This window comes from Macaca thibetana, chromosome 12 (genome assembly GCF_024542745.1).
Source record: "Macaca thibetana thibetana isolate TM-01 chromosome 12, ASM2454274v1, whole genome shotgun sequence".
Lineage (NCBI taxonomy): Eukaryota > Metazoa > Chordata > Mammalia > Primates > Cercopithecidae > Macaca > Macaca thibetana.
The window spans coordinates 45,339,953-45,364,016 of NC_065589.1; the positions used below are offsets into that span (position 1 = coordinate 45,339,953).

The following is a 24,064-nucleotide window of genomic DNA, read 5'->3' on the forward strand; positions in this document are numbered from 1 at the left end:
TATCTATTTTTATTTTTCTTTATTTTGGGGAGAGTCCTCTAAATGAATTCGAGGAAATGATAGCTATGCTGAGTAGGAAGAATGATCCCTGCTGCCATAAGGGCAGATGTAGGATGGGAGAGCAGCACTCTTCTGGCCACCCAAGCTTGTTTCTATATTCCTTATTGGTGTTCTTTGGGTGGTAAGGGACATAAACTCTGTTCAGACTAGCCTATGTATATAAGGGAATTTATTGGCTTCTAGATGGAAAGGCTATACTGGCATAGCTCACAACATTGGAAAAAAAAAAAAAGGCCGGGCGCAGTGGCTCATGCCTGTAATCCCAGCACTTTGGGAGGCCGAGGCGGGTGGATCACGAGGTCAGGAGTTCAAGACCAGCCTGGCCAAGATGGTGAAATCCTGTCTCTACTAAAAATACAAAAAAATTAGCCGGGTGTGGTGGCACGCACCTGTAATCCCAGCTACTCCGGAGGCTGAGGCAGAGAATTGCTTAAACCTGGAGGGGTGGAGGTTGCAGTGAGCAGAGATCACGCCACTGCACTCCAGCCTGGGCGACAGAGCGAGGCTCCGTCTCAGAAAAAAAAGGACAGCTGGGTGCGGTGGCTCATGCCTGTAATCCCAGCACTTTGGGAGGCCAAGGCAGGCGGATCACAAGGTCAGGAGTTCGAGACCAGCCTGGCCAATATGGTGAAACCCCGTCTCTACTAAAAATACAAAAATTAGCCTGGTGTGGCGGCGAGTTCCTGTAGTCCCAGCTACTTGGGAGGCTGAGGCAGGAGAATCGCTTGAACCCAGGAGGTAGAGCTTGCAGTGAGCTGAGCTTGTGCCACTGCACTCCAGCCTAGGTGACAGAGTGAGACTTCATCTCAAAAAAAAAAAAAAAAAAGAACAAGGAAGGAATGAGCCTGAACAACATGGTGAAACCCCACCTCTACAAAAAATACAAAAATTAGCTGAACATGGTGGCAGGCACAGGTGTCCAGAGTAATCCCAGTTACTCTAGAGGCTGAGGTGGGAGGATCACTTGTACCTGGGAGGTTGAGGCTGCAGTGAGCCGTAATTGCACCACTGCACTCCAGCCTGGGCTACAGAGTGAGACTCTGTCTCAAACAGAAAAAAAAAAAAAATTTAAAGAAAGAAAGAAAAAGAAAAATAACTGAAGACCTCACTTACTGACATCAGAGATTCCACATTGTCAAGACTTTTCCTCTCATCTATTTGTTTGGCTTCTGTGTGTGTTGTGTGTGTGTGCAGAGGGCTTCTTAGGAGGTAAGCTTGGCCACCTTGTCAAAAAGAAAGAACTTGTTTATCCTAGAGTCAGTATAGTAGTCCCAGGGAATGACTCTGGTCAGGTCTGACCGGGTCACCTGCCCACGCTGCAGTAGAGAAGAAGATGGATAGGAAAGCTGGCTGGAGAGGTAGTAATAAGTCAACCATACCCTTCCCCCTTCCTAGGCTTCCATGATTTTGACAGCCCCAACCTGGGAAGATCCAGGAATGTGTTCTGTGAGCGGTCGAGGGTAGCGCCTCTTGTGTTTCAAAACCTCTAACTCTTCCAAGTGGCCCAAGAGCTACACTTAGGATTGCAAGGTTGAAGAAGGAAAGAAATCCTGAATGTCCATTCCATGTTTTTGTCACTTTATAAACTAAATTTCTTAGCTACACTTCCCTTGTATCCATCATAACACTATCCAAGATTGTGTCCAACACAATGTTTTATGATTGCCGGTAGAATTCTGACTTAAGTCTTTTGCTTTTAAGATACCAACAGTGAAGGCCGGGCGCGGTGGCTCAAGCCTGTAATCCCAGCACTTTGGGAGGCCGAGGCGGGCGGATCACGAGGTCAGGAGATCGAGACCATCCTGGCTAACACGGTGAAACCCCGTCTCTACTAAAAATACAAAAAACTAGCCGGGCGCGGTGGCGGGCGCCTGTAGTCCCAGCTACTCGGGAGGCTGAGGCAGGAGAATGGCGTAAACCAGGGAGGCGGAGCTTGCAGTGAGCTGAGATCCGGCCACTGCACTCCAGCCTGGGTGACAGAGCAAGACTCCGTCTCAAAAAAAAAAAAAAAAAAAAGATACCAACAGTGAAAACTGAAAGGTAGAATGGTAGAACACCCTAAATTCAACTAATGTGTCACTAGGACTCATGCATTTTTAATGGGTCACCCCTTTTTTTGTAAATAGGAATGGCTCTGAAAAGGTAGTAGATTTTATCAAAGGTTTTATTAGTTCTGCATCCAAATCTTAGTATAATTTCCTCCAATTTTACAGTGAAAATATCAGAAGAAAGTGAGGACATATATGAGTAAGGCTGAAAATGTAGCATGGGAAATCTTTATTTCTTTATTGACATAGAGAAATATTCACAATATAGTACTAAGTGGGAAAGTGAGGTATAAAACGTTTCATGGGCTGGGCATCATGACTCACACTTATAAGTAATCCCAGCACTTTGGGAGGCCAAGGTGGGTGGATCACTTGAGGTCAGGAGTTCGAGACCAGCCTGGCCAACATGGTGAAACCCCTTCTCTACTAAAAATACAAAACTTAGCTGGACGTGGTGATGTGCACCTGTAATCCCAACTACTTGGGAGGCTGAGGCAGAAGAATCACTTGAACCTGGGAGGCGGAGGTTGCAGTGAGCCAAGATCGTGCCACTGCGCTCCAGCCTGGGTGACAGAGTGAGACTCTGTCTCAAAAAAAAGTTTTATTTACTGTTTCTATACATCATCTGTGTGCATGCAAATATATATATATTATATATAGAGAGAATATATGTAGAATATATATAAATATATATATATATTTAGAGAAAAAAATAGGAAAATATGCCAAGGTTTTAACAGTTGCATTTCTAGAAGACGGAATTATAGGTGGGTTTTGCTTTTTCTTTGTTTTTGTCAAGTTTTCTATATTGAATAGGTGTTATTTTTATGATTGAAGGAAATTTTTATTTAGGAAACACACAGATCTTTTACAGCAAACCTACTCATATTTTTGCAGATGTGGGTAAGATAGTGTGAAAAGAATAAGGTGAGAGACTCGGGCTACAGTTCCGGGCCAGCGATTCCATCACCTTGGACAAATCCTGTTTTCTCTCTGGGTCTCAGCCCCGCCTCTGTAGAATAAGGGGACTGAAGTAGATAATCTCCAAGAACTAGTTGGGCTTCAGACTTCTACAGTCTAAGTTATGAGAACATCACAGTTTGGTTTGTTGGAAATGTTATTATTTGCATGTGGAATAAGGGTGGGGCAGGAGAGGTGATATGATTGCTGAAGCTGTATTTATTAAACAACATGTCACATGCGTCCGTGTGAAGAGACCACCAAACATGCTTTGTGTGAGCAATAAAGCTTTTTAATCACCTGGGTGCAGGCAGGTTGAGTCCAAACAGAGAGTCAGTCCAAAAAGGGAGACAGGGGTGGGGCCGTTTTATAGGATTTGGGTAGGTAATGGAAAATTACAGTCAAAGGGGGTTGTTCTCTGGTGGGCAGGGGCGGGGGTCACAAGGTGCTCAGTGGGGACCTTCTGAGCCAGGAGAAGGAATTTCACAAGGTAATGTCATCAGTTAAGGCAGGAACCGACCACTTTCCCTTCTTTTGTGATTCTTCAGTTACTTCAGGCCATCTGGATGTATACCTGCAGGCTTGGGCTCAGGGGCCTGATGTAACAGTCACATGGTAAAAAAAAAGAAAAAAAGTGTGTGTTGGTTCAGAAGTCTTTTTTAGAGGTGCAGTGCTAAGTATTTTGGCATCTTCTAACATTTGAAATTTACATTTGGTGGCTGTTTACCTATTAATGCTTATTTTAAAGTGAATTACTCTGAATATCTTAGTATTCTGAATAGCATCCCATTTTTATTAAGAAAATCCTTGTTAAGTATGTGAGAATTGGCCTCTATTAGCTGATACATAATGAACAAAGTATTGCAAAATTTACCTTTGGCCCTAGCGCTGGTGAGGAAGGCAAGATCCAGGAAGCCCCCAGCGACCCCCACCTTCCCATTTTGATTCCAGTCAATGTTGAGAGCCTTGAAAGCATCATTCAAGAGTGAATGCATTCCCGCCGTTGTGGTGGCTCATGCCTGTACTCCCAGCACTTTGGGAGGCTGAGATTTAAGCCTCCAAAGTGATCTGAGATTAAGTGATCTGAGATTAAGGCAGATCACTTAAATCCAGGAGTTCAACAACAGCCTGGCCAACATGGCAAAACCCCATCTCTATAAAAAATAGAAAAATTACCCAGGCGTGGTGGTGCACGCCTGTAATCCCAGTTACTCTGGAGGCCGAGACAGGAGAATTGCTTGAGCCTGGGAGGTGGTCAAGCAATTGTAAATAGTAATGACTGAAAAGTCAGGAGGTGGTCAGTGCAGTGAGTGGAGATTGTGCTACTGCACTCCAGCCTGGGCGACAGACAGAAACTCTGTCTCAAAAAAAAAAAAGAGTGAGTGCATTGTTGTGCATGTGGGAAAGATAGCCACTGGCCAGGCTTGAGAAAGGAGCACAGTCTGGCCGTGTTCATCAGCCGTATCTGAAGCCAAAAATCTGTATCCTTGCTGACCAATGCCCCAGTGCAGGGAAGAAAGTGCCATTCTCAAATTTTGTACATTTCTGAGAGTAAATCTGTCAGGTTCCATCGCATATATTAATTTCAATAAATTTGGTGAATAGGAATAAACAGGAAAAGAACTAAAGAGCTGATATTTGGCCAGGCACAGTGGCTCATGCCTGTAATCCCAGCACTTTGGGAGGCCAAGATGGGCGGATCACGAGGTCAGGAGATTGAGACCATCCTGGCTAACATGGTGAAACCCTGTCTCTACTAAAAAATACAAAAAACTAGCTGGGCGAGGTGGCGAGCGCCTGTAGTCCCAGCTACTCGGAAGGCTGAGGCAGGAGAATGGCGTAAACCCGGGAGGCAGAGCTTGCAGTGAGCCGAGATCCGGCCACTGCACTCCAGCCTGGGCGACAGAGCGAGACTCCGTCTCCAAAAAAAAAAAAAAGAGCTGATATTTGCATTTGATGAATGCAAGGGTGCCCATGTAAAATGTGACAACCACCAAACTGTGTCTAACTTGGGACCACAAAGGTGGGCCTTTGTTGAGGGACAACCTACTGTAGACTTTGTGAACCCCAAATATATGAGATAGGTCTCCGTTAATTTAGAAAGTTTATTTTGCCAAGAAGGACACACTCAGGAGGTCCTGATGACATGTGCCCAAGGTTGTCAGGCACAGTTTGGTTTTATACACTTTACGGAGACATGAGACATCAGTCAACATGTAAGATGAACTTTGGTTCCATCCAGAAAGATGAGACGAAAGGCGGGACAACTCGAAATGGGGAGGGGTAGATAAAAGTGGCTGCAATATTTTGAGTTTCTGATTAGCCTCTCCAAAAGACCAATCAGATATCCATTCATCTCAGTGAGCAGAGAGGTGAATTTGAATAGAACGGGAGGCAGGTTTGCCCTAAGTCATTCTCAGCTTGACTTTTCGTTTTAGTTTGGTGATTTGGGGGCCCCAAGGTTTATTTTTCTTTCACAACTTTTTCCCTTAAACTTGCCCAACTCTGGTAACTTGGCCAAGAAAAAGATGCACTGCCTCTGTGCTGCCAATAAACTTTCTATGCAACCCGCTGGGGCTGCATCTTCCTGTACAAACAGTGTCATGAACGGTATTACATTCCACAGTAGCGCACAAAATCCACTTTAATAAAGCTGCTTGTTTGCTTTGTGTATTTGCTGTAAAAACCAGTAGAAAATACCCCAGTATTTTATGCACTGCATTTCAACAGATGAATCATTAACAAACTTCTGTAAGATCAGCCTGGGCATTTGATTTCTACAATTTTTCTAAGAATTTTTTAATTTTACCTCTTACTTTTAGGAAAAATGCAACCCTAGTTCCCAAATAACATATAAATGAATTTTCAGTAAATGAGCTCTTTGTAAACTGGGAAATTACTGTGATTTTAAATGTATCTTTAAATCTATGTTCAGTTTTATGTGCCTAGGAGGATATGATCATATTCTCTAATATCTGCCATGTTGTCAGTATTAAATAAGCTCTTAAGGGCCAGATACAGTGGTTCACACCAGTAATCCCAGCACTTTGGGAGGCAGAGGTGGGCAAAACGCTGAGGTCAGGAGTTCAAGACCAGCCTGGTCAACATGTTGAAACCCCATCTCTACTAATAACACAAAAATTAGCTGGGCAAGGTGGCACATGCCTGGAGTCCCAGTTACTCAGGAGGCTGAGGCGGGAGAATTGCTGGAACCCGGGAGGCAGAAACTACAGTATGCTGAGATTGCAATCACTACATTCCAGCCTGGGCAACAGAGCAAGACTCTGTCTCAACAACAACAACAAAAAATGCTCCTATAATGAAGTCTCATCAGGAGTCTGAACATCACAAGTTAAGCAGCTAATTCTCCTTGTTGTGCTTTCCCTTTTTTGACTTAGCTATCTTATTTTTTTCATATATATATATATATGAAAAAAAAAAATATATATATATATAGGACCTGAGGTCTCGCCATGTTGCCTAAGCTGGCCTTGAACTCCCAGTTCCAAGTAATCCTCCCATTTCAGCCTCCTGAGTAGCTGAGACTACAGGCTCATGACACTTTGCCCAGCTAGATACCTTATTTTGACTTAAGTTGCCTGGGCAGAGACCATGTCCCCTTTATTCTGGACTGAACCAAGAACATTCTCTGCCCTCAGTAAATATTTATCAGCAAAAACATCCACAGTTGATCTGAGAGTCTGAATGAGCTGGATTGAATTGTTGAGCATGTATACTGTGTCAGGCAGAAGCAGTTTGCAGCAGGACAAGGAAAGGGTCCACTTCACCCTTGAAGACATTCTAGACACTCACTCAAAATAAACTCAGTCTGAATTATCTGTGTATATTAGTCTGTTCTCACGCTGCTAATAAAGACACACCCAAGACTGGGTAATTTTTAAAGGAAAGATGTTTAATTGGACTCACAGTTCCACGTGGTTAGGGAGGCCTCACAACCATGGCAGAAGGTGAATGAGGAGCAAAGTCACGTCTTACATGGAGGCAGGCAAGAGAGCATGTGCAGGGGAACTCCCCTTCATAAAACCATCAGATCTAATGAGACTTATTCACTATTGCAAGAACAGCATGGGAAAGACCCACCCCCATGATTCAATTACCTCCCACTGGGTCCCTCCCACAACACTTGGAAATTATGGGAGGTACAATTCAAGATGAGATTTGGGTGACAACACAGCCAAACCATATCATTCTGCCCCAGCTCCTCCCAAATCTCATGTCCTCGCATTTCAAAACCAGTCATGCCTACCCAACAGTTCCCCAAAGTTTGTTGTTGTTTTTTGTGGTTTTTTTTTTTTTTTTTTTTTTTGTTGAGATGGAGTCTTTCTCTTGTTGCCCAGGCTAGAGTGCAATGGTGTGACCTTGGCTCACTACAACCTCCACCTCCCAGATTCAAGTGATTCTCCTGCTTCAGCCTCCCAAGTAGCTGGGATTACAGGCGTGTGGCAGCACACTCAGCTAATTTTTATATTTTTAGTAGAGACGAGGTTTCACCATGTTGGTCAGGCTGGTCTGAAACTCCTGACCTCAAGTGTTCCTCCCGTCTCAGCCTCCCAAAGTGCTGGGATTACAGGCATAAGCCACTACACTCAGCCAAAAGTCTTAACTAATTTCAGCATTAACTCAAAAGTCCACAGTCCAAAGTCTCATCTGAGACAAGGCAAGTCCCTTCTACCTATGACCCTGTAAAATCAAAAGTAGGTTAGTTACTTCCTACATACAATGGGGGTACAGGCATTGGGTAAATACAGCCATTCCAAATGGGAGAAATTGGCCAAAATGAAGGGGTTACAGGCCCCATGCAAGTCCAAAATCAAATGGGGCAATCTTAAAGCTCTAAAATGATCTCCTTTGACTCCCTGTCTAACATCCAGGTCACACTGATGCAAGAGACGGGTTCCCATGGACTTGGGTAGTTCTGCCCCTGTGACTTTGCAGGGTACAGCCCCCCTCCTGGCTGCTTTCATAGACTGGCATTGAGTATCTGTGGCTTTTCCAGGTGCACAGTGCAAGCTGTCAGTGGATCTACCATGCTGGGGTCTGGAATATGGTGGCCCTCTTCTCACAGCTCCACTAGGCAGTTTCCCAGTGGAGACTCCATGTGGGAGTTTCTCAAACCCCATTTCTTGACTTCTGTGTGTCCACAGGCCCAAAACAACATGTAAGCCACCAAGGCTTGGGGCTTGCACCCTCTGAAGAAACAGCCTAAGTTCTACATTGGCCCCATATAGCCACGGCTGGGACACAGGGCACCAAGTCCCGAGACTGCACAAAGCAGCAAGGCCCTGGGTCTGGCCCACAAAAACATTTTTTCGTCCTAGGCCTCCTGGCTTGTGATGGGAGGAGCTGCCGTGAAATGCCCTGGAGACATTTTCTCCATTGTCTTGGCAATTAACATTTGGCTCCTTGTTACTTATGCAAGTTTCTGCAGCCAGCTTAAATTTCTTCTCAGAAAATTGGTTTTTCTTTTCTATGGCATCATCAGTCTGCAAATTTAAACATAAGTTCCAATTCCAAACCATATATTTGTGAATACATAAAACTGAATGTTTTTAACAGTACCCAAATCACCTATTCAATGCTTTGCTGCTTAGAAATTTTTTCTACCAGATGCCCTAAATCATCTCTCTCAAGTTCAAAGTTACACAAATCTCGAGGGCAAGGGCAAAATGCCACCAGTCTCTTAGCTAAAACATAGCAAGAGACACCTTTGCTCCAGTTCCCAAGTTCCTCATCTCCATCTGAAATCACCTCAACCTGGACTTCATTGTCCATATCACTATAAGCATTTTGGTCAAAGCCATTCGATAAGTCTCTAGGAAGTTCTAAACTTTCCCACATTTTCCTGTCCTCTTCTGAGCCCTTCAAACTGTTCCAACCTCTGCATGTTACCCAGTTCCAAAGTCGCTTCTACATTTTTGGGTATTTTTATAGCACCCCCCCCAACTCTACTAGTACCAATTTACTGTATTCGTCTGTTGTCATCCTGCTAGTAAAGACATACCCAAGACTGTGTAGTTTACAAAGGAAAGAGGTTTAATTGACTCACAGTTCCACGTGGGGAGGCCTCACAATCATGGCAGAAGGCAAATGAGGAGCAAAGTCATGTATCATGTGGTGGCAGGCAAGAGAGCATGTGCAAGGGAACTCCCCTTTATAAAACCATCCGATCTCATGATACTTATTCACGGGTAAGACCCACCCCATCATTCGACTACCTCCCACCGGGCCCCTCCCACAACACATGGGAATTATAGGAGCTGCAATTCAAGGTGAGATTTGGGTGGGGACACAGCCAAACCATATCACTGTGACTCTTCTGCACAGCCTGTGCCTACAGGAAATGGGTGTAAGGTGGCCATTGAAGCACCTTTTCTGCTCTATAGATCCCAACTAACACTAAGACAAAAAATGTATTAGTATTTATACCTTGCTTTTTTCTCCCAAAGTATGATTTCAACAAGTTTCCTTCCTTAGAGATGTCATTAAGGGCTGAGATGTGTACCCAACATACCTGCCAATAAGAATGATGTGCCAGGAACCTACAAAGAGTTACAAAACAGGGAGAAGGGAGTTCATTTCTATTTGGGTGGGGAGGGGAATGTGGAGGTAGCTCTGAGCTGGTCGTTGAAGATGAGCAGGATTTTGAAGAGCTGGGGGAAAGGACATTCCAGTAGGCAGAAAGGCAGCATGTGCTAGACCAGGGGGACAGGAAACACCCATCTTTTTAACTCCTGATCGCCAATGTCTTGTGTTTCAGAAGAAAGCCAGCCGCCACATAAAAGGTGAAGACAAGAACAAAGCCACCAGCAGGAGCATTGGATTAGACACAACCACATCACAACCTGCAGAGAGCAGACACCCGCCTGAGGAGTGCCGCCTTTCTCCCTCCAGGGAATGCTGGACAAAGGAGGGGACCCTGGCACAGCACAACAGCTTCTCTGGGTTCAGCAGCAGTGACAGCGTCCTCCGGGAATTAGACGACGGACAGTTTGATCAGGAAGATGGAGTGACTCAGGTCACTTGTATGTGAGCCATGAGATGAAGCAAAGGAAGGTCTTGTAAATAATTGTTAAAATAATTGCTAACTGACCTTATTGTGTTATTTTCTCTGCATTTATATAATATTTTTGAATTTTTCCAGACTCAGCCTTTCCTCTAATCTATGTAAACTTTGGCACAACCTCCCAGACAAGGAAGAATAACCAACATATTTATACATTTAGAATCATGTTTACACTTTTCTCAACTAAAACATCTGGTTAAACAGATGTTCCATTCGATTATTACACAATAATCTATTTCAGCTTCTCATGAATGTACAAAGTAGACTTTTCTTACAATTCCTGGTAAGGAAATTGAATATCTCAAACAGTATTTTACCTAATTAGAGGGAGTTCTCAGGAAGTTACAGTCTTATTTAAGCTGAAAAATAATCTCTTTCTTTTTTTCTCTCTCTCTCTGTCACACACACACACAGCTAATTAGTGAAAATAAATACCTATTTTCCAAATATAATAATTAATCCACATTTTGTCTTTAACTATAGCATGTATATACAAAGCAAGCCCCTATGTGTTAAAATATTTTTTGAAAAAAAATTTTTTTATATATCTTTGCTTTTAAAGGGTCACCATGTCACCAACCCTGTACTGATTCATTGCACATAAATGTTGTTGCTCCTAAAAGCCTAAAAATGCGGACAGTAAAGCAGCATCTCTTAAAATTCAATATGAAAAGAACCCATAATCTCAATAAATAAATACCTTAGTAGAGAGTAAGATTTAATTTTTTTTAAAGTCTAAATACTATGAAGAGGAAAAACACCAACTTCAAGTGGAAACTGAAGTATTTTACATCTGTCTAGATTTGAATTCTGCTTTTATTTTGACTTGCTAAATCCTGAAGAATGTTGAAACCTAGAATTTTCAATCAGGCAGGAGTAGAAAGATGCTCATAGCACATGCAATATGTATGATAACCTATTTTGTTTCACCTTGCTTTTCTTTCCCCTTCTAACAGAGGTAACTTTGCCTTGACCCAGACTTTAACAATCTTTAAAATTCTACAAAATAGAGGATTTTCATTTGTCTATGAAAGGCTTACTTTGAAAGATGAAACCTTCAAGTGAATTACAACTTACTCTATCATTGATGAATTCAGCCTATTATATATTTTTATTAACATTGATGTTGACATTGTAAGATCATTTTAATAATAAAACATCATTTTTATTGGGTTATTGTTTTGTTGAACACAAATATTCATATAATATGTTTGGTTTTGGGGTTTTTTGTGGCTTTTTTTGAGACAGAGTCTCGCTCTGTCACCCAGGCTGGAGTGCAGTGGCACAATCTCAGCTCACTGCAACCTCCCCCTCCTGGGTTCAAGCGATTCTCCTGCCTCAGCCTCCAGAGTAGCTGGAACTACAGGCAGTGTGCGCCACCACGCCCAGCTAATTTTTGTATTTTTAGTAGAGTTGGGTTTTCACCATGTTGGCCAGGATGGTCTCGATCTCTTGACCTTGTGATCCGCCTGCCTCATCCTCCTGAAGTGCTGGGATTATAGGCGTGAGCCACCATGCCTGGCCCTCATATAATATGTTTTATACATATAACAGATATGTATTACATGTTATCAATTATATAGTGTATCTAAACTAAGTCAATCTCCATTAATTGCTGATAAAATTAACAGGAGTTATTCCACTTTTATCATCCAGAAGTACAGTATAAAGGAATTTAAGAATATTCCTCTCACTCTTATTCTATAGCAATAGCTGTCAACAATATTTGCAGAAATGGTTTTTGTTTTGACTTTTAGATGGACTTGAGTTCCATAATCAAGAGTCAGTGGATTTTTGGTAGAAATAAGCACTGCTTCCGGAGTCCACAAAATGTAATGAAGTTAGGAAGCACAAAGAACAAATCAGAAAGTTCGTTTTTCCCACTGCCAGGATCTACAAGAGGTAGAGACTTCTTTATCATTCAGTCCGTATACACAGAGGATTGGAAGTAGTAAATTAAAAACAGAGACAGAAATTTATAGTTAACTAAGAAAAAACTCAGAAATATAGCATTAACTTTTTTTTTTTTTTTTTGAGACAGAGTCTCACTCTGTCGCCCAGGCTGCAATCTCGGCTCACTGCAACCTCAGCCTCCCAGGTTCAAGTGACTCTCCCGCCTCGGCCTCCTCAGTAGCAGGGATTACAGGCATGCACCATCATGCCTGGCTAATTTTTGTAATTTGGGTAGAGATGGGATTTCACCATGTTGGCCAGGCTGGTCTCAAACTCCTGGCCTCAAGCAATCTACCTGCCTTGGCCTCCCAAAGTGCTGGGATTACAGGCGTGAGCCACTGCGCCCAGCCATGATAGTGAATAATTTATGACCAAGTGGTTCTAGAGCATTTTAAATATGCGTAAATAGCTCTGAGCCTATTCTTTTAAAAAAAGGAACAAAGCTTAGGCTCTCTATGCCTAAGGAGTTAAATGTGTCTAATCTTATCATTATCTGCCAATTGTATATTCAGTTCTTTTTATAACACTATAGATTTCCTTAGGGGCTCTGGCATGTGAATTTTTTAAACCTGTAAGTTATAATGAAAGGTATCAAGATCCCAGATGTCGGGTGAAGATCTGTCATTCCCCTTGATGTAGTATCTACGGCATTTTCATCTTCGTTTTCAATAACCAAATGTTAATTCCATCCCCTTTGGATTGAGTATCACCCTGTTATCTTTCATGGACACATTTAACACCTACCTCATCACGGGGGAAATCAGCTCTGTCAGCGCCACTACAATTCATTTCAGTGAAAGAGAAAAGGAAAGGTCACTCTCTTTGAGAGATTCTAGGGCTTTTAGGAGAAGGAGAAGCAAATCATTTGTGCTATCAGGAGCAGGTGTTTATATATTTGAATATAAATGTATTTTCATTTTCATGCATTTTCATTTGTTTCATTCTGGAGTGCCGGAGGAGCTGTCCTGTTTTCCTACTCTTGCCTGTTATTGATTCCTCACCACCATTCCTTCGTGGCTGGAAGGACGGTGGCTCTTTCCCTCCCCGTATGGCTAAAGAGGATTTCTTTCTCTTAACTCTTCAGAGCCCCAGAGTAGTACTGTATGGAAAGAGTAAATTCAGATAGAGAATCAAATGAAGTGAAATTGCTAACAGTGGGGACAGTATATAACTAAGCACACATTATATAAAAATTTTCTAGTGGATACATAGAAAAACTGGCTAAATGTTACTCATCAGAACTTGTAACATATCGATTTAAATAACATTTGCTGGTAATCTATCATCCCTTGAGAATGAATTTTTTTGTGCAATAGTGCAAAGTTTGCAGAACCAGGTCTGTCAGATGCTTAAGTTCTGAGATGGTGTTTGTGGCAGAAAATTAGGCAAAACTGTAAAACAATGAGCCTTAGTTTTGGTGAGGTTCTTAAAAAGTTTTGGTGAAGACGACTGCAAAAAAATGGGTTCTAAAAATGTTTTGAGCATTCAAATTATTGTATGTAAAAATACCAAGTAATTAAATCAATAGAGGGAATAAATAAATAATTTACACGTAAGATAAATGTATAAGTATCAAGGTGAGTTTTTTGTTTGTTTGTGACAGAGTCACACTCTGTTGCCCAGGCAGGGGTACAGTGGTGTGATCTCGGCTCACTCACTGCAGCCTCTGCCTCCTGGGTTCAAGCGAAATTTCCCCACCTCAGCCTCCCAAGTAGCTGGGACTACAGGTGCACACCACCACACCCAGCTAATTTTTCTATTTTTAGTCAAGTAGGGTTTCACCATGTTGGCCAGGCTAGTTTTGAACTCCTGGCCTCAAGCGATCCCCCTGCCTCGCGCTCCCAAAGTGCTGGGATTACAGGCATGGGCCACCACGCCCAGCCAAGGTGAGTTTTTGAAGGCTTACATAAGCCACATTATTACCTGTAAGCAATAGAACTTAACTTGGCTTATTTAGCAATAAAGGAGTTTTTTGTTGTTTTGGTTTTTGTGGGTTTTTTGTTTTTGTTATTTTTTGTTTTTTTGAGACAGATTCTCACTCTGTCACCCAGGTTGGAGTGCAGTGGCATTATCATCGCTCATTGCAGCCTCAATCATCCTGGGCTCAAGCGATCCTCCTACCTCAGCCTACCGAGTAGCTGGTACTACAGGCATATCCCACCACACCCGGCTAATTTTTGTATTTTTTATAGAGGCAGGGTTTCACCATGTTGCCCAGGCTGATCTTGAACTCCTGGGCTCAAGCAATCCCTCCCGCCTTGGCCTCCCAAAGTGCTGGGATTAGAGGCATGAGCCACCCAACCCAGACCAATAAAGGAGTTTATTTCAAAAGATATCTGGAGGCCAGGCAGGGTCACTCACACCTGTAATCTCAGCACTTTGGAAGGCTGAGGAGGACGGATCACTTGAGGCCAGGAGTTCCAGACTTTTGTTCTACAAAAAATACAAAAATTGGCTGGGCATGGTCGTTGGTGCCTGTAGTCCCAGCTACTCGAAAGGCTGAGGTAGTAGAATCACTTGAACTCAGGAGGCGGATGTTGCAATGAGCCGAGATCGCACCACTGCACTCCAGCCTGCGCTACAGAGCGAGACGCTTCCAAAAATAAATAAATAAATAAATAAATTGACTGAGATCTGCTTCAGATATTTGGGGTTCACGATTTTTTATTTCCATGCTGAGTTACAGGTGTGAGCCACCGTGCCCGGTCAGGTCTCAGTCAATTTATAAAGTTTATTTTGCCAAGGTTAAAGACTCGCCCGTGACCCAGCCTCAGGAGGTCCTAACGACACGTGCCCAAGGTGGTTGGGGCACAGCTTGGTTTTAAACATTTTAGGGAGACATATAAATCAATACATGTAAGATGTACATTGGTTCAGTCTGGAAAGGTGGGACAGGGGAGAGGGCTTCCAGGTCGTAGGTGGGTAACAGGCCAACAGCTGCATCCTTTTTGTTTTTGAGACGGAGTCTTGCTCTGTCGCCCAGGCTGGAGTGCAGTGGCGTGATCTTGGCTCACCGCAACCTCTGCCTCCTGGGTTCAAGCGATTCTCCTGCCTCAGCCTCCCGAGTATCTGGGACTACAGGTACGCGCCACCACACCCGGCTCATTTTCACATCACGAACTCTAGGGTGCTTGTGAGGCCTTGAATGTTTACTTGCAAATCACTAGAGCCTGAGGATTGGCAGAGGAAATGATGCCTTGGACTTAGAGGGCCTTGACAGTCAGAAAGGCACAATCCAAAACCCCGATGTCAAAATAGAGATGCGTTGTGCAAATCCGGAGTTAACAGTTGATGCAGCTATATTGGCTTGTGATAAAAAATAGCCGGCCGGGCGCGGTGGCTCAAGCCTGTAATCCCAGCACTTTGGGAGGCCGAGACGGGCGGATCACGAGGTCAGGAGATCGAGACCATCCTGGCTAACACGGTGAAACCCCGTCTCTACTAAAAAAAATACAAAAAACTAGCCGGGCGAGGTGGCGGGCGCCTGTGGTCCCAGCTACTCGGGAGGCTGAGGCAGGAGAATGGCGTGAACCCAGGAGGCGGAGCTTGCAGTGAGCTGAGATCCGGCCACTGCACTCCAGCCTGGGCGACAGAGCGAGACTCCGTCTCAAAAAAAAAAAAAAAAACCAAAAAAATAAAAAAAATAAAAATAAAAAATAGCCATCTAGGCGACTCCAGGCCCTGTGACTCTGGAGGCCTCCTTTGAACCATGGAAGTCCCCATTCATTGAGGGGTTTAGCCTCACTGTTTACAGCAATCCAGAGGGTTTCAAGGAAAAGTTCCTTCGCAAGACACGCGAGAACCTGAGGGTACCCATAGGTTGCCTGGGCACGGCAGCCGCCCTCACCTAGGGCCTCTACTGCTTCCACCAGGGCCACAGCCAGCACTCTCAACTCACGATGCTCACACCTGGATCTCCGCGCAGGGCTTCACAGTCGCAGCCATCTTGCTGGGTCTAGTTGCAACTGCTATGAAGTCTCGACCCCGAGCCCAGTCTGGCCTTGAAAGCTTCGCAGAGATCATTCCAAAACCCAGGAGCACCACTGGCCCTACCATGGGACTTATTCCCTCCTCTCCTTTGAGAGGCCCTGTGTCCTTGGGGGAGAAAGTAAACCTTTGTGTAATCATAACTGAAAGATTTTTTCAAAAATTCCAGATTCTGTTTGACTGTTACGTACTTTTTTTTTTTTTTTTTTTTTTTTTTTTAAGAGGGAGTCTCGCTCTGTCTCCCAGGCTGGAATGCAGTGGTGCAATCTCGGCTCACTGCAAGCTCTGCCTCCCGGGTTCAGGCCATTCTCCTGCCTCAGCCTGCTGAGTAGCTGGGACTACAGGTGCCCGCCACAGCGCCGGGCTAATTTTTTGTATTTTTAGTAGAGAAGGGGTTCACCGTGTTAGCCAGGATGGTCTGGATCTCCTGACTTCATGATCCACCTGCCTCGGACTCCCAAAGTGCTGGGATTACAGGCGTGAGCCAACGCGCAGGGCCAAATGTTACATACTTCTATTTGTGCCACATCTCCTCCACTCCCCTGCTTAATAAACTCTAATCCACTTGTAGTACAGTGAGAAAAATAGCCATCTAAATGAAAGTGAACTGAGAGGGGTACTTACTCAACTAATATTGCTGCCTACAACCTAAACCAACAGTGACCAATTCTAGTGTCCTTTCTAAAGATTAAAAAAAAAAAGATAAAAAAGCAAAAAATAGCTATAAAGATTAAAACATGGATGGGCGTCCGCCATTGCTGAGGCTTGAGTAGGTAAACAAAGTGGCCAGGAAGCTCAAACTGGGTGGAACCCACAGCAGCTCTAGGAGGCCTGCCTGCCTCTGTAGACTCCACCTCTGGGAGCAGGGCATAGCTGAACAAAAGGCAGCAGAAACTTCTGTAGACTTGAAGGTCCCTGTCTGACAGCTCTGAAGAGAGCAGTGGTTCTCCTAGCACGGTGTTTGAGCTCTGAGAATGGACAGACTGCCTCCTCAAGTGGGTCACTGACCCCCATGTGGTCTAACTGGGAATACAGATAATTATTTTACATAAAGCATACTGTATGAGCATGTTCTTCTGATACAAAAAAAGGCAGAGATAATACTATAATCTATAACGTAAACTAGAATTAAGTAAATATTTTTAATTGTTATATAAGATATAGGTGACTCTCATGAGGTCCACCCAAAATAAAATAATACATACTCTACTTGGCTGGGTGTGGTGACTCATGCCTGTAATCCCAACACTTTGGGAGGTCAAGGCCGGCGGATCACCTGAGGTCAGGAGTTCGGGATCAGCCTGGCCAAAATGGTAAAACTCCGTCTCTACTAAAAATATAAAACTTAGTCGGGGGCCGGGCGCGGTGGCTCAAGCCTGTAATCCCAGCACTTTGGGAGGCCGAGACGGGCGGATCACGAGGTCAGGAGATCGAGACCATCCTGGCTAACATGGTGAAACCCCGTCTCTACTAAGAAAATACAAAAAACTAGCCGGGCGAGGTGGCGGGCGCCTGTAGTCCCAGCTACTCGGGAGGCTGAGGCCGGAGAATGGCGTGAACCCGGGAGGCGGAGCTTGCAGTGAGCTGAGATCCAGCCACTGCACTCCAGCCTGGGTGACAGAGCAAGACTCCGTCTCAAAAAAAAAATAAAAAATAAATAAAAAATAAAATAAAAAATAAAACTTAGTCGGGTGTGGTGGTATGGTGGTGCAGGCCTGTAGTCCCAGCTACTTGGAAGGCTGAGGCAGGATAATCACTTGAACTTGGGAGGAGGAGGTTGCAGTGAGCCGAGATCACACCATTGCACTCCAGCCTGGGTGACAAATGAGACTCCGTCTCAAAAAATTAAAAAAAAAAAAGATAGTGTATTTATCTATGGAATTCAAAACTGCTTTTAACAAGGTTTATGAGACAAATCCAGATCAACATAGTATCTTTCTTATGAAAAAATGAAGTTAGCTTTAAATATTGATGTCACAGTTAATCCTAGAATCATTATAACTTAATTGACATACTTCATGGATTTAAGTTCAGGGTGTCAATTTTTTTTTTTTTTTGAGATGGAGTCTTGCTCTCTTGCCCAGGCTGGAGTGCAGTGGCACAATCTCGGCTCACTGCAACCTCCACCTCCCAGGTTCAAGCGATTCTTGTACCTCAGCCTCCCAGGTAGTTGGGTTTACAGGTACGTGCCACCACACCCAACTAATTTTTGTATTTTTCGTAGAGACAGAGTTTCATTTTGTTAGCCAGGCTGGTCTCAAACTCCGACCTCAGGTGATCCACAGGCTTTGGCCTCCCAGAAGTGCTGGGATTACAGACATGAGCCACTGCACCCGGCCAATGTTTATATCGTTTGCAAATTTAGGTTAATACAAAAATTTAGTATTCTCTTTGTTTAATTACATTAGGCGCTCACACTTGATATGAAGCTTTGTGTACTATAAAAAAGTAGGCCAGGTACTGTGGCTCACCCCTGTAATCTCACTACTTTGGGAGGTTGAGCCAGGCTGATCACTTGAGGTCAGAAGTTCAAGACCAGTCTGGCCAATATGATGAAACCCCATCTCTACTAAAAATACAAAAATTAGCCGGGCGTGGTGATGCACACCTATAGTCCCAGCTACTCAGGAGGCTAAGGCAGGAGAATAGCTTGAACCCGGGAGGCAGAGGTTGCAGTCAGCCGAGATTGCGCCACTATACCCCAGCCTGAGTGACAGAACAAGAGTCCGTCTAAAAAAAAGAAAGTAGGCCGGGCGCAGTGGCTCAAGCCTGTAATCCCAGCACTTTGGGAGGCCGAGACAGGCGGATCACAAGGTCAGGAGATCGAGACCATCCTGGCTAACACGGTGAAACCCCGTCTCTACTAAAAAAAAATACAAAAAACTAGCTGGGCGAGGTGGCGGGCGCCTGTAGTCCCAGCTACTCGGGAGGCTGAGGCAGGAGAATGGCGTAAACCCGGGAGGCGGAGCTTGCAGTGAGCTGAGATCCGGCCACTGCACTCCAGCCTGGGCGATGGAGTGAGACTCCGTCTCAAAAAAAAAAAAAAAGAAAGTAGCAGAAAAATCACACAAATGAAGAGTAAGGCTCCACAATGAACCTAAAACCCTCTAGGGGATTCACTTGGTAGCTTTTCAGTTTCATAGTGTACTCTATACTAATAATGCATATTTTTTCAGGAAAACAGATTTGAATGTTCTTATCATCTCAAACTGCTAAGCATATTGTACAAATACATTTTTTTTTTTTGGCTTTGTTTTGAGACGGAGTCTTACTCTGTCACCCAGCCTGGAGTGCAGTGGTGTAATCTCGGCTCACTGCAACCTCCACCTCCCAGGTTCAAGCTATTATTCTGCCTCAGCCTCCCGTGTAGATGGGATTATAGGCATGCACACCTGGCTAATTTTTGTGTTTTTTTTAGTAGAGATGGGGTTTCACCATGTTGGCCAGGCTGGTCTCGAACTCCTGGCCTCAAGTGATCTGCCCACCTTAGCCTCCAAAGGGCTGGGATTACAGAGGTGAGCCACTACACCCGGCCCATATGTATTGTCTGTTTAGTTAACAATTAGATGCTTGAAGAAATAAAAATCCACTACTTTTACTAAAATATTTGCATGGCATGGAAGAACTACACACAAAAATCTTTAGCACATTCAAGAAGTATTCACAAAATAAAGTATATACAATTTAAAATTTAGCTGCTCAAAAAGATGTCATCATATAGACAGTAGGGCAAAGTACCCAAATAAAAAACTAAGTTCTATGATTACAGTGAATTTGACATCAACCAGTAAATGTATTTATAATCGTAACACAGTCCTTACTAACAATGTAATCAAGGATTTTTTTTTTTTTTTTTTTTTGAGACGGAGTCTGGCTCTGTTGCCCAGGCTGGAGTGCAGTGGCCGGATCTCAGCTCACTGCAAGCCCCGCCTCCCGGGTTCACGCCATTCTCCTGCCTCAGCCTCCCGAGTAGCTGGGAGTACAGGCGCCCGCCACCTCGCCCGGCTAATTTTTTTTGTATTTTAGTAGAGACGGGGTTTCACCGTGTTAGCCAGGATGGTCTCGACCTCCTGACCTCGTGATCCGCCCGTCTTGGCCTCCCAAAGTGCTGGGATTACAGGCTTGAGCCACCGCGCCCGGCCAAGGATTTTTTTTTCTTTTTGAGACAGTTTTGCTTGTTACCCAGGCTGGAGTGCAATGACGCGATCTTGGCTCACCGCAACCCCTACCTCACCGGTTCAAGCAATTCTCCTGCCTCAGCCTCCTGAGTAGCACCGCGCCTGGCTAATTTTTCTATTTTTAATAGAGACAGGGTTTCTCCATGTTGGTCAGGCTGGTCTCCAACTCCTGACCTCAGGTGATCTGCCCACCTTGGCCTCCTAAAGTGCTGAGATTACAGGCCTGAGCCACTGTGCCTGACCAAGGATTTCTAATTGTATTCTGATAGTAAAAGTTGTTAAGTCATCAAGAATTTAACTAAGAAACTGTTCTAGAAATTCAAATTTGACATCTCAAGTAAGAGAAAAGGAAATGTATATACACAAAAGAAGTGTTACTTATGGGAACATAATTAAAAGTTAGCTACTTTCCTAGATATGATAGAAAAAAAAGAATGAACTGACTATATCATCTTTTGGAAATAAAAACCTAAGTTTACCTTTGGATATACATAGGATAATTCAAACAAAAAGTGGAACCTGGCCGGGCGCGGTGGCTCAAGCCTGTAATCCCAGCACTTTGGGAGGCCGAGATGGGCGGATCACGAGGTCAGGAGATCGAGACCATCCTGGCTAACACGGTGAAACCCCGTCTCTACTAAGAAATACAAAAAATAGCCGGGTGAGGTGGCGGCGCCTGTAGTCCCAGCTACTCTGGAGGCTGAGGCCGGAGAATGGCGTGAACCCGGGAGGCGGAGCTTGCAGTGAGCTGAGATCCGGTCACTGCACTCCAGCCTGGGCTACAGAGCGAGACTCAGTCTCAAAAAAAAAAAAAAAAAAAAAAAAAAAAAAAGTGGAACCTAACTTCCTTATCACACAGAACTGTCCTTTTCCCCTCTTCTTAGAACACTTACTTTTATAAATCATTGGTTTGCCAGGCTCATTAATTTTTTAGTAGTATTTATGTATATATAAGTACCTTTTCAAAATTCTGAAAACAGTATTAAGGAAAAACAGGAACTGTTTCACTTAGGTCTTACCTAGTACAGTGAATCAACTTCACAGTGCAATGAATACTAGTAAGATATCAACATGAATACAAAAGCAAGACTACAAACTGATTATTTTCTTTTGGAGCTGTTTTATGATCAATTCCAAACATACAATACAGGGAAGGTGAAATGAGTAAGAAAAAAATCATATTTAATTCCCCGTTAACACTAAGCCATATTATTCAAAATGTGTTTCAAAATACTCAGCCAGATCACCAAATCTCAGTCACTACCTTAGTATAAATATTCACTAGGAAAATAGTCAAGCAACAGAAATCCATTGTGAGACACCATCTAGAGAGAACAGCTACACTGCTATATATAATTTATTAACTTAGTAGTTTAGTCTCTCAATATTTAGCAAGTTTGTTTAAAAATTACCATTACCATTGGTTTATAGTGTCATTAATATAAATCCATAATTTCAAAGTCAACATTCCTTTCACTGTGAACATAAGACTTCTTAAAAGCTGGTTGTGGGTTGGGGAACAGTAATGACTGTGGCTGGTGGGAACTGTTAAAAGACAAAAAGACTGGCAAGCTTGGAAAGGCATACATGATATATACACACACTCTCAGTATACTACTGTTCCCCATATTTTTGCTGTACATTCTTGTCTCAAAAGATGGTATAAATTATTCCCTTAAATTTGAAAAAACAATTAAGATGAATACATTTTCATCTTCATTTCAAAATTACCCTTTTAAATAAAAAAGAAGTTCCTCATGTTTGTTAAATCTGTTCAAAAGTTGGATTTAAATACTTTCTTCACAACATGTACAATGTTTTCACCCTTAGTGCCTCATTACAATCAGTTTGGCAATAAGACCTCCAGTGCTTTATCAAAAATGGCATTCAATAGATTATAAGATTGTTAAATCTGCATTTGAATTATTCTTATCACAATGAATTATAACAAAGTCCAAAAACTGTATGACTATTCATCAATACCCTTGGAACCTATGAATTATTGCAAATAATCTCACACGTGCATGTAATTCAAACATAAACTTCATGGGAGAGGGGGTGTAAAATAAATACTACAGTATTTCTTCAATTCTATTTAATGCTGCCTAGCTGGTTAAATGAAAGATTAATATTACTAACAGGAAGAGTCAAACTATTTTAAGGACTGTTTTCTAAGTAGAATAATTTTTGCAAAAGAAAGATAAGCAAGAGCCTATGCAAATACATTTTCTTGTAGTGTAATGTAATTGCTAATATGAGGTATAATCTGTAAGCAATTAATACAAATATAAATAGGTATAAGCCACCACTAACTCAGTCTGGTGAAAAGCTTCTCAGTTAAAGTATTTTGAGGATAAGGTTAAGGGAAATGAGAAGGGGTGGACAGAGCAGGTTTCCAGTGAGAACATAATTTATGTGCCTTATCATTATGATCATCCTGTATGTACCAGTCCATTGTCGCAGAAAGGTAAATCCTTTCCAAGTATGTTATACTTTATGTTACACAGTAAAATTATTTAAGTATTACTAATGCTTCATCTGCATTTGTATTTAGATGTACACATAATTATATATGCGTATCAAAAACTAGAAACAGAATTTTAAAACACTTTTATCTCAATTGGGGAAAGTTAACAGGTAAGACAAAACTATGTACTATAGAATTTTTTAGGATATCTAAACTCAAGGTAAAACCAATGGAAAACATTTCTACCTCTTTCAGTAAATGGCTTGTGTGAAACCTCAAGCTCTCAATCATTTTTTTTACAGATGGGTTTGTTTGATGAGGATTGTGATCCAATGATTGTTTAGCAGCAATTTTACCAAACTGTAAATTCTTTTATTAACAGGCATTATAAACAGATAATACTAATCTTATTTAAAAACCATGAGTGCCACACTGGTGAATATACAGCTTATGAATAACTTAAAAAGTATTTCCCATTTTAAAAGGCAAACCCAGCATACAAAAACCTATACTAAACAAAGAAGCTATAATATGGATACATGATTGATGTGTCTAAAATGATATATACAGTACATAATTAACGTTAATTATATGATCAGTACATTTTTCCATATGATTCCCTTCATGCTTCACTTTCCCCAGAAACTGAATTCTGTACTTCCTCTTCTAAAATTGGTACAATCAGGTTATCCTTGGACATCAAATTGTATTTCATCACAAACTTAGTAAACCGATGACACAAAAATGTTTCATTCTGTAGAGAGGAAGACAAAAATATTATTTTAATTCACTATCCCAAACCAAAAGACTAGAAATAACATCAATATATATTGTCATTCTGATAAGAATGTATCAAGATTAATTAGTGAAATATACTTACTTCATATTCATCAAATATCTGCCGATGATGAAAATAAGCATGTGAAAATATTCTGTAAATCCTACGGCATACTGATCCTAGTTTCGCTACAGATGATTCCTTTATGCTAACTCTAGAAGTAGAAAAGAAACCATAGATTCTTAGAACTGGATGGAATCTTAGGAACAATATAGTCCAATTTTCTCAGTTTACAAGTGTAGAAACTGACACGTAGGGAAAATAAGTGACTACTCTGAGGTCACACTGCGAGTAAATGCCTGGAGCCCCTACTCCTCACTTCTGGGCCAGTGTTCTCTCTACCTAATCACAGGGCCTAAGTTAAATTCAGCATTATAGTTTTGAAACTTTGTAAAAGTTTAACGCAGTTAGAATAAGTCCCTGACATTTCAAAATTTACTAAAACATCTATTTCCAACATTAATACATTGTCCACTAGAGGCGATTAAA

The 24,064-nt window shown here is 42.5% G+C and overlaps 2 protein-coding genes and 1 pseudogene across 3 annotated transcripts in view; 2 read left to right on the top strand and 1 right to left on the bottom strand.

The window, feature by feature from the left end:
• The window catches only part of RFTN2 (raftlin family member 2), a 93,573-nt gene extending 82,253 nt beyond the window's left edge, over nt 1-11,320 (top strand). The window contains exon 9 of one of the 2 annotated variants that reach the window (XM_050750721.1): nt 9,847-11,320. In XM_050750721.1, coding sequence (XP_050606678.1) covers nt 9,847-10,119 — 273 coding nt within the window. In that variant the 3' untranslated portion in view covers nt 10,120-11,320. The remainder of the gene's footprint in view (nt 1-9,846) is intronic. The other variant, XM_050750722.1, reaches the window with a different exon arrangement.
• Nucleotides 10,783-16,688, top strand: LOC126932308 (HIG1 domain family member 2A-like; annotated as a pseudogene).
• Nucleotides 16,689-21,370: 4,682 nt separating this feature from the next.
• Nucleotides 21,371-24,064, bottom strand: part of HSPE1 (heat shock protein family E (Hsp10) member 1) — a 54,475-nt gene continuing 51,781 nt past the window's right edge. The window contains exons 8-9 of the mRNA XM_050750747.1: nt 23,618-23,729; nt 21,371-23,491 (exon numbers count right to left, since the gene is read on the bottom strand). Coding sequence (XP_050606704.1) covers nt 23,360-23,491; nt 23,618-23,729 — 244 coding nt within the window. The 3' untranslated portion in view covers nt 21,371-23,359. The remainder of the gene's footprint in view (nt 23,492-23,617; nt 23,730-24,064) is intronic.